Source organism: Myxocyprinus asiaticus, chromosome 28 (genome assembly GCF_019703515.2).
Source record: "Myxocyprinus asiaticus isolate MX2 ecotype Aquarium Trade chromosome 28, UBuf_Myxa_2, whole genome shotgun sequence".
NCBI classification, from domain to species: domain Eukaryota; kingdom Metazoa; phylum Chordata; class Actinopteri; order Cypriniformes; family Catostomidae; genus Myxocyprinus; species Myxocyprinus asiaticus.
In genome coordinates, this window is record NC_059371.1 from 15599061 (window position 1) to 15613799 (window position 14739).

General features: G+C 38.6%; 1 protein-coding gene across 8 annotated transcripts in view; it reads left to right on the forward strand.

The window, feature by feature from the left end:
• LOC127419426 (myelin transcription factor 1-like) overlaps nt 1-14739 on the forward strand; it is a 93176-nt gene that overhangs the window by 50807 nt on the left and 27630 nt on the right. For 4 of the 8 annotated variants that reach the window (XM_051660800.1, XM_051660799.1, XM_051660801.1 and 1 more), the window contains exons 2-7: nt 2473-2573; nt 7298-7352; nt 8720-8750; nt 10009-10071; nt 12421-12698; nt 13016-13912. In XM_051660800.1, the coding sequence (XP_051516760.1) occupies nt 7298-7352; nt 8720-8750; nt 10009-10071; nt 12421-12698; nt 13016-13912 (1324 nt within the window). In that variant the 5' untranslated portion in view covers nt 2473-2573. The remainder of the gene's footprint in view (nt 1-2472; nt 2574-7297; nt 7353-8719; nt 8751-10008; nt 10072-12420; nt 12699-13015; nt 13913-14739) is intronic. The other 4 variants (XM_051660803.1, XM_051660807.1, XM_051660802.1 and 1 more) reach the window with 3 other exon arrangements.

Consider the following 14739-nt stretch of genomic DNA (forward strand, 5'->3'; position numbering starts at 1 on the left):
ATGATGTTGATTAAACTTAACTTTATTAAAGCCAGAATATTCCTTTAAAGGGAAAAACTCCAGATTGAGCTGAAGGTAAAGAGAGGAAAATAAGAAAGGATATAAAGCAAAAAAGGAAAAAGAAGCAAAGTGAGAATTGCAGACGCTTCTTACCTCTTAAAACCATCAAACACATACGATTAAAACTGAAAACAGTAGTTATTTTAGAGCTGTATGCAGACTTTTGAATATAGAGCCAAACTCCATGAGATCTACTTCCTTTAGTATTTGAGTTGAAACAATGGCTTTGAAAAATGTTTTGATATGAGCAATTGCCACATCAACCACTTTAGTCTGCTCTCTAAAAATCATTGTAATCGGACACTGTGCCTTTCCTATACCAAAAAATTTTTTACTCAGCACTAAAAGCTATTACATGTATCAAATACACCCTCACTTGATTACAACTAAAAAGAAATGAAGACATTAGAGTAAAATTATACATACAGGATGACATTTTACACAGGACGGAGAGTTTGCAGATCTTTGTGATACTCTACACAAATTTCACAGATCATCTCAAAGGCAAAGCGGGAGTTTGTAGCCAGCAGGACAGCTAAACAAACAAGTTATGAACTGAAGTCGTAGATATAAGCCAGATAGAGACCATGAGATTTCATGAACACAGGCCAATCCATGGCCATTGATGTATGTATTGTTTTTTTATTTTTTTTACTGATTATATTAGCCCTGCGTTTGATAGCACAAGCGGAGGGAAATCTGGGGGAATTTTTTTGCATCTGATTTTATCGCAACACTCTTTTATCATTTTTAACACGTATGTCTGTCATGTGTGCCAGAGGGGGATCGGGACTGGGGAGTGGGTTTATGAAGAAATGGGACTATTACCCTGATGAAAAAAGAAAGAAGGAGGGGGAAAAAAGAGATCTAATTTATGGTTGATTCATTATTTACTGACCAAATTCCCTCCCCCAGCACGGTTCTGTCTTCTGAACCCCTCCCCTCTCTTACACTCCTGCTTGCTAAAAGCTCAATAAAAATGCACAAATGTGATTGATTCTAAAAGCAGACTGACAGAGCTTCCAGCTGGGGTGCTTTAGCATGCATATGCATGCACGTGTGTGCGTGCATGCGTGCGTGAGTTTTTATTTGAGGTCTCGCCTCTCTTTAATTAGAAGTACAGAGGTCACTTGTGTAAAAGGCCTAACCCCCAACATGACCTGTCAGACTGTCACACCATGCATATGACATCACCTCTCAAACAACAAAAAGCACACACATATAATGCATTCTATGTATGCTGTCAATATATATTACTTAATGCATATAATTGGCAGTTGACATAATGTGCCATCTTTTTTAATCAACATCAAGATTTTACGTCACAGTGTATATGAATGTAGAAGAGGAAGTGCATATTTTAGCTTCTGTAACTCGTCACCAAGATTTTCTCTGTTTTTCTCAGTGTTTCCAAATGGTCATGCGGTCTCACAAATTAAGTTCCAAACGTAAGTTCGGGAGGAGCTTGTTCATCTAGGCTTGCCAATCATATCCCAGGACTATATGAACCAGTGATATCAAAACTCTGTTTTCATTTTTTAAATGTCATAGTTTTCTAAAGTATGTGGTTATGGGAAGCGTTTTCGAAAGTTTATACTCTCGGTGGAGGAAATGTTGTTCCAGTGTGAATGAGAGGCATAAACAATCAAAATCGTGTTTTCAATCGAAAATGTATTAGTCTGGACGTGGCCTTAATCTGTTAATAAAAGCTGGATGTAATATAATTATAAAAGAATCTAGCATGTCACGCCGCCGGACGTCAACTTCACAGAAGTATTTTAAGTCAATTAACCATTTACATCTAGAAATAGGCTAAATGTTACATACTCTTTCATTCATTTATAGGTGTGTGTCTGTGTGCTTCATTTGTATTTGTGTGTCCTGCTGTTGCAATATTGTTTTCAGTGTGGGAGGGAGGTTTGTGTTTATTATGAACACTGTGCTGCACTTACTAATTGTACTGTATCATTTTATTTCTGTATTCTTTTTCTTTTTAATTGATTTTAATAATTTTTACATTTTAAAAATGTATCTTATTACTTTTTATTCTTATTTCTTGTTCTTTATTGGTTTTATAATGTATTTTATATTGTATTATCCTGATAATTTTTATGTAAAGAACTTTGAATTGCCATTATGTATGAAATGCGCTAAATACTGTAAATAAACATGCCAGTTAGGCTGAGGCTGCTGGTTTCAGATGCAGGTGGACAGGTGATGGGATGATCTGCCCCTTTCACTGCTGAATCAGTCCATTACAGCATCCACAGTGAGCGCTCGCTCCGCAAAACTTTCGACTGCCTTTGCAGATGCTGACGTGACTGTCTTTTTTTCTTCATTTCCATGTTTTGTTTTGTTTTTAATATATATTCTTTCTCTCTCTCTCTCTCTCTCTCTCTCTTTCTCGAACAGAAAATGAGTACCGGGGGAAACTCCTGAACCAGCGCTGGACGCGAGGAGACAAGATCAGCCGCTGCCGGCCCTCACTCAGACTGCAGAGTCGACCAATCAAAGTGAGTCACCCCTGCCTGCCCAGCCAATCACCATGCAGCAACTTAGGCTTCTTTCCAAGGTTGCACAATTAGGGGCAGGAGAGGGCTATACATTTATGACATTAATCAGTTATGTTTGTCAGCAAGGTATCAGCATTGAGAAGTCAGCATTGTATTACCCTGCCGTGCACAGTTCGTTCCAGGCTTTTTGCAGAGCATATGACCCCCCTCTGAATGAAGCGAGATTCTAAAGTGTCCCGCATCCTGTAATTATGAAGAATTGGGCTTCTATGCAACCTAATTTCATTTTCAGAGCTTTCTTGCATTATTTAGGAAAACTGGAGAGGTTTGAAAGCGGGTATGTCCTTGAGCTGCTTTTGTTTGCTATCTTTCATCAACATAAAAGAAAGTCTCTTTCTCTCTCTCTCTCTCTCTCTCTCTCTCTCTCTCTCTCATCCCATCTCTATCCTCCCCCTTTCCCTTTTCTGCTTAGGTGTGTGCTTTTCCTTTAAGTGGATGCATCTCTTTTTCTTTTCCTTTCACTCTTTCTTTTCCATGCTTTTCATTTGGAATGGGCCACATTTTCATCCAGCTATCTGTTTCAGTTCTGCATTGGGAAATTCATTAGAAGAGATTTCTAATAGGGATGCTGGGATGGCATGAAAAAAGAGATTGAGAGAGAGAGCGAAGACTCTCTCCCCTGGGCCTGTAAATGTGTTTTTGTTTTTTTCACTCTGATGGAAAGAATTTATCTGAAGCCATTGATTTATCGATCTAATTTGAAATGTTTAAAGGGTTGCAGTTGCAGGCAGCGCTTTTAAGAGCATCCAATTAGATAATACCAAACTCTGACTGATCAGCGTCATCCAACTGTGTGCAAATGAATCAGAGCAGAACATATTCTCTTGCTACCAGCACGCACTTAAAAGAAAACACACATGAGAGAGAAGAGTAACAGGAGTATCTGGTTCAAAAGCGTGAGTTTACACACACACATGCTCAACTATAAACCTCCTTTAGTTGTCATTCAAGCCTCGAGAGTAAGTGCGGTAACTCTGCTTCTCTGATGGATAGCTCAGATCTCCTTGGCGAACGTATCAGCCTCCTTTAATTGGCCGATGCTTTCCGCAGATAATTTTGGAGATGTCAGTAGACCTGTCAGTCCAGTGACCGTTGCCACGATATGCCCAGTTGCGTCCTCTTCTTGTAAATGCAAAAATGAATAAAAGACTCATTTATGTGCACCGGCGGAGGAGGGGTGACCTTCTTTGTCAAGTCATTGCCCCCAGCCAGCAATTTACATAGAGCTGTCAGAGGAGCATGAAGGAGTGACTCCTCTTGCTTGTTTCTCCGTCCACTTGTTTGAAGAAGAGAGGGACACAATTAATAATGTAGCACTCACCCTGCAGGGATGTACGGACCTCATTGTCTGTCTGTCTGTCTATCTATCTATCTATCTATCTATCTATCTATCTATCTATATGTCTGTCTGTCTATTAGGGCTGTGAATCAATCCATTAATCAAACAGTTTTCTGTGATTAATCATGATTAATCACGCTTAATAATGGTACATGATACATGACAACAAATATAAAAAGATATAATCATAAATATATTAACTTTATACTTTGTCTCAAAGAAATTACAATAAATAGGTAAGTGATTATTTAGTTTAATTATATAAATATGTGCATGTTAAAATTTGTTGATAGAGTTAATTAGCCATAATTAGACATTTTTACATGGTATAAATTGTTGAATTAAGTATATATATACATGCCATAAAATCAGTGGAATTGCTGTTATTAAAAGTTGGGCAAAATATTCTGTCCTTTTAAAGTGGACTTTTTCTTTTGTAAGAGGATCATATCGGCAGATTCAATTCATATCAAACATTATTGGCAATAGAAACTTCAGTGTACATTGCCAATGCATTATTAGACACATACAGATATAAAACGTATTGAATGCTGAAGTTTAATTTGCTGAAGTTTTAAATCTCAAAGCAATTATTGTCTCTGGCTGCCTTTGAGTCTCTACAAGTATACCAGGCTGCTGTTTGCTGAGTGGCCAGGTCCTTCTCAGTCTCTTTCGATCACTCAGGCGGTTTCGCTTTTGACACTGGTGACATTGATTGAGCATTTTTGGGAGATGCCAAGAGTTACGGCAGCTTGCCCATATCTCTCGTACGCCTGGTTCACCACTTGCAGGTAAGTCTTCCTTCTCCGAACATTAAATGCACTTCTGTGTTTATTATGCTTGGGACGTTCATCGCACCTATATGAATAAGTGTGCACTGCTCCACACAATCAGTTTTTGTGCTAGGATGTGCAGTCGAGTATGTACCTCCTGAAAAATTATGTACACAAATTGTAGCCAAAGAAAGTGGGGGAAAACATTAGTGAAGTTTCAGAAAGAAAGAAAAAAACGTTTTCAACGTGTTAAACAAAAACTGTTAATCATATCAATTAATGCTTTAAATTTATATTATATATCTATCTATCTGTCTGCCTGCCTGCCTGCCTGCCTCTTTTTTCACATTCCTTTTGATCACTCATTCTTGCATTTCTCCGCCATGGGCATAATTAAAAAGTAAGGACAGGTTTGAAAATATTAAAAGGCCTTTCAAAGATATTACGAAAAAAGGTTGGTGCTGTCTTGCTTGTCACGAGCGACTTCACTCTGATTGACTTTGTGAACATGCAGGTTTAATGAGCTGGAATTCAAAATAAAAAAGGAATGCAAACTCTGATGCGCTTACCTATTCAAAAGAGCTGTGTGTAGCTATGGTTACACAAACATGAAAGCCTTGTGGGCTCCCTTATGGCCTGTTTGATTCATGTGTTGATGCTGAGGAGAAAGTAATGAAAGAGTAGAGGAAGGAAAACTGCTGCTGTTTCAAAGAAAAGAATGATATGACATGCATCTGCCCCGGCTTTTGTGTAGTCGCAAAGCTCATTTTAGAGATATAGAGAAGGCATAGATGACTCGCAGATGGGTGAACTGCATGCACACACGCACACAAACAATACAGTCAGTGTTTGTATCAGCTAGCCCCAGTCTATTTGATCATCTATGTGAGAAAGCTTACCTCCTAGACCCCAAGTCAAACTCAGAGTGTGTGAACCTCCGAAACAAGTATCAGCGCACATAAAGCAGGCTTGTTGGGCGAACACCCATTCACCGATCAAAACACCCTGAGAGTGTTTCAGGGATAGGAAGAGAGACATTTTTTTCTGCACCTGCCTTCCCGGATCCACCCCTCCTCACACACACAACCAACTTTTCATTGCCCCACACACAAACTCCCTCAAATCAAACACAACACACTCATTATCCCCGCACGCTGAAAAGTCAGCGATGGGGAGGAAGTGCCACTGCCAGAGAAAGTGCGCAGAGATAAAAAAAAAAAAAAAAAAAAGGAAGAGAAAGGGAGCATGTGAAAGAGAAACTCCTCTGAAAGTGCAGTGTGCCCTTGCCAGCTCTAGCGCTGTATTAAAGGCAGCAGCTGGGAGCGGGGTGAGCAGCGCTCGTGGTGGGTCAAAAGGAGAGAGTTTTCGTGGATTTTCAAGGATTCCGTTCCATTTAAATCGCAGTAAAGTAATCAAAGCTAATGGTGCCATTGTGCTGCTAGAAAACATCCAATGGCTTTGTAGTGAGCAGACTTCCCTGCTTCTGTGTGTGTTTAAGAGAGAGAGAGATTGAGAGAGATTGACACCTGCTCCTTTTGTGCCAAAAAGTGCAGCGAGTCTAGAGATCAGGGACAGGCTGTGCAAGAGAAATTACTGTGATTTTGAGTGCCCGTGTTTGTATTAATTCTATTGCTGCTGTTAATATTTCCATTGTAATTACCTCGAGCCTGCCATAGGGCCGAGTCTGTCTGTCCGTTTGTCCATCTGTCTCTATCTATCTGTCTGTCTGTCTGTCTGTCTGTCTGTCTATCTGTCTGTCTGTCTGTCTGTCTATCATCTGTCTGTATGGCTGTCTGTCTGTTTGTCTGTCTGTATCTGTCTGTCTATCTATCTATCTTCTGTCTGTCTGTCTGTTTATCTCTCTGTCTGTCTATCTATCTATCTGTCTGTCTGTCTGTCTCTTTCTGTCTGTCTGTCTGTCTGTTTTTCTATCTATCGTCTGTCTGTCTGGCTGTCTGTATCTATCTATCTGTCTGTCTGTCTGTCATCTGTCTGTCTGTCTGTCTGTCTGTCTCTATCTATCATCTGTCTGTCTGTCTGTCTGCCTGTCTCTATCTATGTATCTGTCTGTCTATCTATCTATCTATCTATCTATCTATCTATTTATTGTCTGTCTGTCTGTCTGTCTCTATCTATCTATCGTCTGTCTGTCTGTCTGTCTGTCTGTCTGTCTGTCTGTCTCTATCTATGTGTCTGTCTGTCTGTCTGTCTGTCTGTCTGTCTGTCTATCTATCTATCTATCATCTGTCTGTCTGTTTTCTTTCTGTCTGGCTGTCTGTCTGTGGTAAGGATAGGTGAGCTTCTGTCATGATTTAAGCCTAGTTTTGGCAGTTTAAAAGAAAAAAAAAAACAATTCTCCCAGAGAGTATTTACTTTCCAGGAAAGTGTTCCTTTTTATACATTATGCATGACATCATAAACCTGAATATATGGTGTGTATGTATTACCCTGAGTGTGAGTGTGTTTGATAGCTTGTCTTTCTCTGTTTCTCCAATATCTACTGCCGTGTTCTTGACTCTCTCCGTCTCTTTCTCTCTCTTTCTCACTGACAGATGAGTTTGGATACTGATGACAAGCGCACTCGCACACGGTCCAAAGGAGGAAGAGGTCAGTGAACTCATTCTCACTTTCGCTCTGTTTTTTTCTTGCTTTCTCTTTTTTCTCTCTCTCACACTTTCTCTCTTTCTCTCTCCTCTTAAACTAGTTTCTTTGACTGGTCAGCTGAGCATATCTTATACATTTGCAATGGGCATTTCTAATATTTTAGTTTCTCTCAAATAATACAGCTCTTAGGGTCTCTAGAGGGCAGCATGCTAGAAAATTCTATTCACTATGAAGCATTCAGTAAGTTTAAATGAGGCTTTGTGAAAGAGAAAACTAGGGTCTTAAATTGAAGAACATTCAACCAAATGTAATTTGGTTGAGGAAAGTTGAGGAAATGCTTTGAAATGAAGCATTGCTAAGCAAAAATTTTGATCAAACCATTTGTTTTGCACTTAGAATGAACGTCAGTGACAAGGCATTCTTATGGTTCAAAAACAGAAATAAATAGCTTGAATCTTTATTAAAGCACTTTTTTTTTCTTTTTTTTTTTTTATAATACATTTTAATTTAAATTTTAACTTTTTTAAAATGTATTCTAGGTGGATGAACTTCTGGTTATGCATTACAGACATAATTCCTGTCAGTGGAGTTTGCTCCACGTAAACAGTACTTTGTGGATTGTTGCATTATATCTCTTTCTGGCATCCTTGCGTGGCTTTACATAGTCATGACAGGAGTTGAAAGATTGCATATTTTTGGACCTTTACATTACACTCATGTTAAAACATACTGCATACTGCCTTGTGGCTATACTTTTGAAAATGTGTGTTTAAACCTTTATTTCTGTGCAGTGCCTTGTCCCATAGACCTCCATTGTAAACGCATGATTTTGCAAACATGCAAACATGATTTTGCTTATTTTTACAAACTGAAAGACGAGTTTAAATTATTTTCTATGGTAATTGACAGCATGTCAAAGATGTTGTTGATAGAGCTGAAGTTGCATTAAACTCCAAACATTCTTTTTATGCCTTAAAATGTATGCATTTTATGTAGGCAGTTTTGCTTTCAATTCACCACAAAACTAAACTGGGATAATTAATCATGTTTTGTGTGTGTGTGTGTGTGTGTGTGTGTGTGTGTGTGTGTGCTGAAACATGCATACAGCATACATTTTTGTCATCATCATGGCTTGATGTTTTGGCTGACTCTGGTGTTTTTTGTTTGTGTGTAATGTGTTTGCATATACAATATGTATGAACTGCATGTGTTTATTTCCTTCTGTTAATGCTTTCATGAATGTTACTGCATATGGCCTCATGGGGTCTGTATGTATTTGTGATTTATTGATTGTGGTACTTTGTAATTATTTGCGGCTTTAGATTTTTCTGCTTATTTTTTCGTTTTGTATTGTCATTTTTTTTTTTCAGTTCCCTCTGAGATTGTTGGACAGGAGCTGAGGTAAGAGAAATGAGTTCAGTACAGTTACATATGCCAGCATAGTTTTTTCTTTACATTTTCAAATCCATGTTTGATCATGTTTTCACATTATTTATTGTAAGTCACATGGCATGCCACCTTACAAACAAAAAACGTTTTAATTGACATTTGAAGAATAAACCCATCATCAACAATACTTACCATCAACAAAATGATTGAAAGCTATGGAAATCAAATAAATGAAGTCTATAGGTTATTTAAGCTTGGTCATTTTGTTTGCCTGGTCAAGCATTTGTTTCAGATGGTACTATACCTAGACCTAACAACATATAATCCATTTGTTTGTGGGTGGGTATGTGTGTTTTGGGTGGGGGTGGGGGAGTTACAAGAGTGGAATTTAAAACGGCATCAAACACACTCACTAGCCGTCAGGGTCACTGAAGCCGCTCACGGCCATTTTCTGTCACAGATCTCAAACAGCGCTCCGCTCAAAAGACGGAAAGATACTTTTATACTGCTGAACAGATTTATAGTCACCTAAGGACATGATACTTTCAGATATACTGAGCTTGCTTTTCAACAAATTATAGGATTCCAATAGTCTCATTTTGTTAGCTTAATTAGTCAGAATGTTCTTATAGTCACATAATTTTAGTTGTTTACAAATCTTTTACCTTGCGACACACTTGCCGATACCAGGCCCAAATGGAATCGCCTGACTTTTGTAGCATTTTCTGCACTCATTTCGGGTGAAATTCTATATGGAATTCTGCACAATGGATTCAAATATAGTAAAATGTGTTAAGTGGAGGTGAGAGTACCGATGCTTATGCATGGCCAGAGCATTCATCCGTAATGCTACATTCCTGTACTGTATGTCACTAAATTACACACATGACACACATATCACCTGCAACGCTGAGCCCAGATCAGATTGGAACACCTGCAAATGTGAATATAAAATCTCAACTACATTTTCTGATAAAAAAATTTAGTATACTGATAAAACTAATTAATGAAAATAGTTGGAACCACCAGGAGAGAGGAAGGGATTTAATTAAATAGAAGAATGGCAGCAGCAGGGTGAGGAATAACGAACCTCAACGATCACATTTCCATCGTATTGACAAAACAATTATTTCCGCAAATTCGAACTTCTGTGATCGTTTGTGTTTTCCCTGGGTGGCCATGTTCACATGATGAACTATTTAGCACACAATAACCAAGAACTAACAAAAACATTACTAATTTCAGCCCCTTTATCTCTAACCCTATTCAGCTGCCCTACACCAGGATGCAATGGCTCAGGCCATATCAGTGGCAAATATGCCCGACACAGAAGGTACGACAGATGACATGCCCATCCGGTGCTCCTTAGCCTCTGATTCCCCTCCCTCTGTGGCCACATAGCCTTTTTCTGATCCTAAACACTTTCCAGCCTGTAGTGTAGTTCTTCTTAATCGTTATCTCTTTCGCTGAAAGCCTCTCTGCCTGTCTCTCTCTACTTTCCTAATAGAGGGCTTTAGGCAGGGCATTGATTATTGGAAAGATATTACAGTTATGTTTATTTACATGTGTATACATTCAGAAAGCCATTTGAGCCATGCCTCATGTTTATAGATCTATCTCTGCCGCCCGCCCGATAGCGAGGCTTTCTAGGTGAGGGCTTTATTGAATTCCACCCTCACCGATTCTCTCTTTCTCCCAACATCTAACTCTCTCTGTTTTTTTTTTTTTTTTTGTGTGTGTGTGTGTGTGTGTTTTTTTATTAATTTTTTTATTGAAGTATAAATAAGTGTTCCAGTCAACTGGCTGTGATATAAAAATGATTTTTTTAGCCAGCACAGTGTCCCCTACAGGACGATATCCAACATTGTTCCATTCCTATTTGAGTTTTCATAGCTTTTTCACTAACCATAGAGCATGGGCATATTTCCTGCCATATACAATGGGGTCCAAAGGTCTGAAACCATTAGTGAAAATACTGTTTTGGATTTAATGAAAATATTGTCATTGCAAAATACATTACCAGCATAACAATTTGAGTGAAGAGTGAAAAGTTTACATTAAAGGGATAATTCACCCCAAAATGAAAATTCTCTTACAATTTACTCACCCTTATGCCATCCTAGATGAGTATGACTTTCTTTCTTCTGAAGAACATTCAGGTTAAGAAAAAAGATTTTTAGAAGAATATCTCAGCTCTGTAGGTCCATACAATGCAAGTGAATGGTGATCAGACCTTTGAATGTCCAAAAATCACATAAAGGAAACATTAAAATAATCCATACAACTCCAGTGTTTAAATCCATGTCTTCAGAAGTGATATGATAGGGGTGAGTGAGAAGCAGAACAATATTTATGTCCTTCTTTACTCTAAATCTCCACTTAAACTTTCACTTTCAGATGTGAAAGTGAAAATAAATAGGCACCACATGTGACTTTCAGATGTAAAAGTGCAAGTGAAAGTGGAGATTCAGGGTAATAAAAAGGGCTTAAATTTGTATCTGTTTCTCAGCCACACCTATTATATCACTTCTGAAGATATTGATTTAACCACTTGAGATTACTTTTATGTTTCCTTTATGTGATTTTTGAAACTACAATGGTCTGATCACCATTCCCTTACATTATATGGACCTACAGAGCTGAAACATTCTTCTAAAAATCTTCTTATTTTGTGTTCTGCTGAAGATAGAAAGTCATACACATCTGGGATGGCATGAGGGTGAGTAAATAATGAGAATTTTCATTTTTGAACTATCCCTTTAATAAATTTACAAGGATTCCAAAATGTCTTAGTATCTTGTATCCAATGACAGCATGCACTCAAGCTGGCATGGACTCCACATGTTAGTGGAAAACCTAATGATCAGTGTTACCCCAGCATGAGCTGTGAATTTCTAAAGAGCATCATGTGTGCCTCGATGGAAGCAAAGTAATCTGACAATATGTATGAGTTCACATGGTCACATATTTGCTTATACACCGATCAGCAACAACATTAAATCACCTGCCTAATATTGGGCCGCTAAAACAGCACCAACCTGCATCTCAGAATAGCATTCTGAGATGCTATTCTTCTCACCACAATTGTACAGAGCGGTTATCTGAGTTACCATAGACTTTGTCAGTTCGAACCAGTCTGGCCATTCTCTGTTGATCTCTCTCATCAACAAGGCATTTCTGTCCACAGAACTGCCACTCACTGGATGTTTTATGTTTTGATTGTTGGTGCCAGATGGGCTGGTTTGAGTATTTGTTTAACTGCTGATCTCCTGGGATTTTTACACAAAACAGTCTCTAGAATTTACTCTGAATGGTGCCAAAAACAAAAAATACCCAGTGAGCGGCAGTTCTGCACAATATTAGGCAGGTGGTTTTAATGTTGTGGCTGATCAGTGTATTTAATTAGTGACCTTCAAATAGTGCAGAAACTTGAATATTTCATCTCTGCAATCCTACAACTTTCCTAAAACATTTATTTCCAGAATTAAATAATAAAAAAATAAAAAAATACATAAACTGATTTTCAATGTGATCTCAGATTTTTAGACTCCACTGTATATGCAATTTGCATGTTATTAATCATATCTCCACATAATATATTGGAACCTGTGATGTACTGTCATAATCCATCCTTTTGTTTAGTAACTTTTTCATCATTATTTTGTTTTTCCTTGTTCTATAGTGCTCTGAGTTGTCCATTGGCCAGAAAAAGGCGGCTACATGAAGCAGAATCAGAGCAGCCTGCCTCCAAGAGGAAGTCCCACCCACTGAAGCTGGCAATGGACGAAGGCTTCAACGCAGAGAGTGAGGGCAGTGGAGAGGAGACGGAGATGAGGGAGGAAGAGGAGGAGGATGAAGGAGCACAGCAGCAGGGTGGTGAGCTTGAGCATGAAGTAGAAGATACGCAAGCAAAAAGAAACACAGAGAACACTGATACAGAGGAAGATGAAGGTGATGAAGGTTGGTGATGGAAATTAGTAAAGAATCCCTGTTGAAAAGACCAGCTTATGTTGTGTTTTGGTGTGCAGGTGTGCTTGTGTCCAAACCACGCTTCTAAACCAGCTCAACCTTCTAGCCAGCTAGACTATAGAACTAACCTGCATAAATCAGCATGGACTAGCATTCATCTTGGTCTAAGTTGGTCTTTTCAGCAGGGATTTGTATCTGTTAATGTTCCATGTTGCTTCAATTGACAAGCCGAGTGTATATTTAATATTTTAAGGGGTGTCAAATAAAGGAAAGATCATTACAACAATCTTTCCTTCTCTCCAACACAGAGGAGTGCATCATTATTGAGGCCTCTAGCTCAGAGAAGCCTAAACTCTCAACCTCTGAAGATCTCTCCAACTATCAGCACATAGTGGCCAACTCAATGCTACACTTCAACAACTGTGGTACATCACCCCAGCAGCAACAACAGCCCGCCACTGTGGAAACAGAAAATGGTTGCCCTTTTACGGAAACAGAAGCGGAAGAAGAGAAAGAAGAAAATAGAAGAGAAGAAACCGAGAACCAAGTAGACATTCTGGCATCCAAGGAGAATGGAGTGATGAGGAATTCAGTTGAGATGGAAGACAAGGAAGAGGACATTCACACTGAGGACCCAAAAGAGACAGACCACCAGTATTTCACTGAAGACATGCACACACAACAAGACGAGGATGACGATGACGATGAAGGACTGGGGTCTGAGATGCAAAAGGAAGAGATACTCAAGGAGGAATACAATGACGTTACATCTGAAGAGGAAGGGGAAGGAGAATCCCCCCCTACGGTTATCACTGCCACTCAGGGATCCCTTGTAAGGGAAGACTACGTTTCCCACAAATCTACATTGCCAGAAAACTACAGCTCCAGTAACCCCAGCATGACTTCTCCTATGGTCTTCGAAGTGCAGTCGGAGTCGTCGGAGAGGGATGCCGACGTGGATGGAATCGATGACGACGGGGACGATGACAGTTTGTCACAGCGATCGACAGTGGCGGACGAGTCAGAGATGTATGATATAATGCGGGGGAACTTGGGGTTGCTGGAGCAGGCCATTGCCTTGAAAGCCCAACAGGTCAAAGCTCATCGTGAGCTTGCATGCATTCCCGAGCACCACCGTTTCTTTGCTCTGGACGACCGACCCAACAAACACTTGGAACATCTCCGCAAAAGCTGCTTCGGAAAAGGTCAGATATTTTTCAATTTACCCATCAATTGTTGCATTCAGCAATATATACAATCATTGGACTTCATTTACTGAACAAATTTCTGTGTAAAGCAGTTTTAAAAAAACTAAGTTGTTGCATTTGATACAATGCAATTCAATTTACGTGATAATTTATGTCTGAATGGTTTTACCAAGTCTTTAAAGGTTTTTACATAAAACCATTCTTGTATAATTTGCCTCATCAATGTGACAATTTAATTAAAAGTTGTTTTACGAAGTCTTTACATTGTCTTTACACAGAGCTATTCTTACATAAATTGTCACATTCAATTAAATTCAGTTGTTGCGACAATTTACATAAGAATGCTGGTATTAAGTCGTTACATGGTCTTCACATAGACTTTACATAAACTTTCATGCAACCATTCAGTGTGACAATTTAAGCCAGTTGCCATACAACCATTTACATAAGTCTTTACATAGTCCTCATATAGACTTTACATAAACAACTTTCGTAAAACTAACATTCAATACAACAATTCACATAACAGTGGTTACATGAACTCTTCACATGGTCTTTATTTAAAACTATTCCACCTAAAACATTTCCTAATGTGACAATTTACATAAAAATGGTTTCACAAACAATTTAAGTAGAACTTTGTTCTGCTTTTTTTAAAGAATGAGTCCTAATGTGCAGTAAATGCATATATAACACTCTGACACACAAAAAAAAAAACTTATTTCATAAGTGCATTTTTCAACACACCCCACACAAGTGCTCAAATATCAACAAATTATCATAAATAAACACCCACACATGATTAATCAGAAAGAAGATTAAAA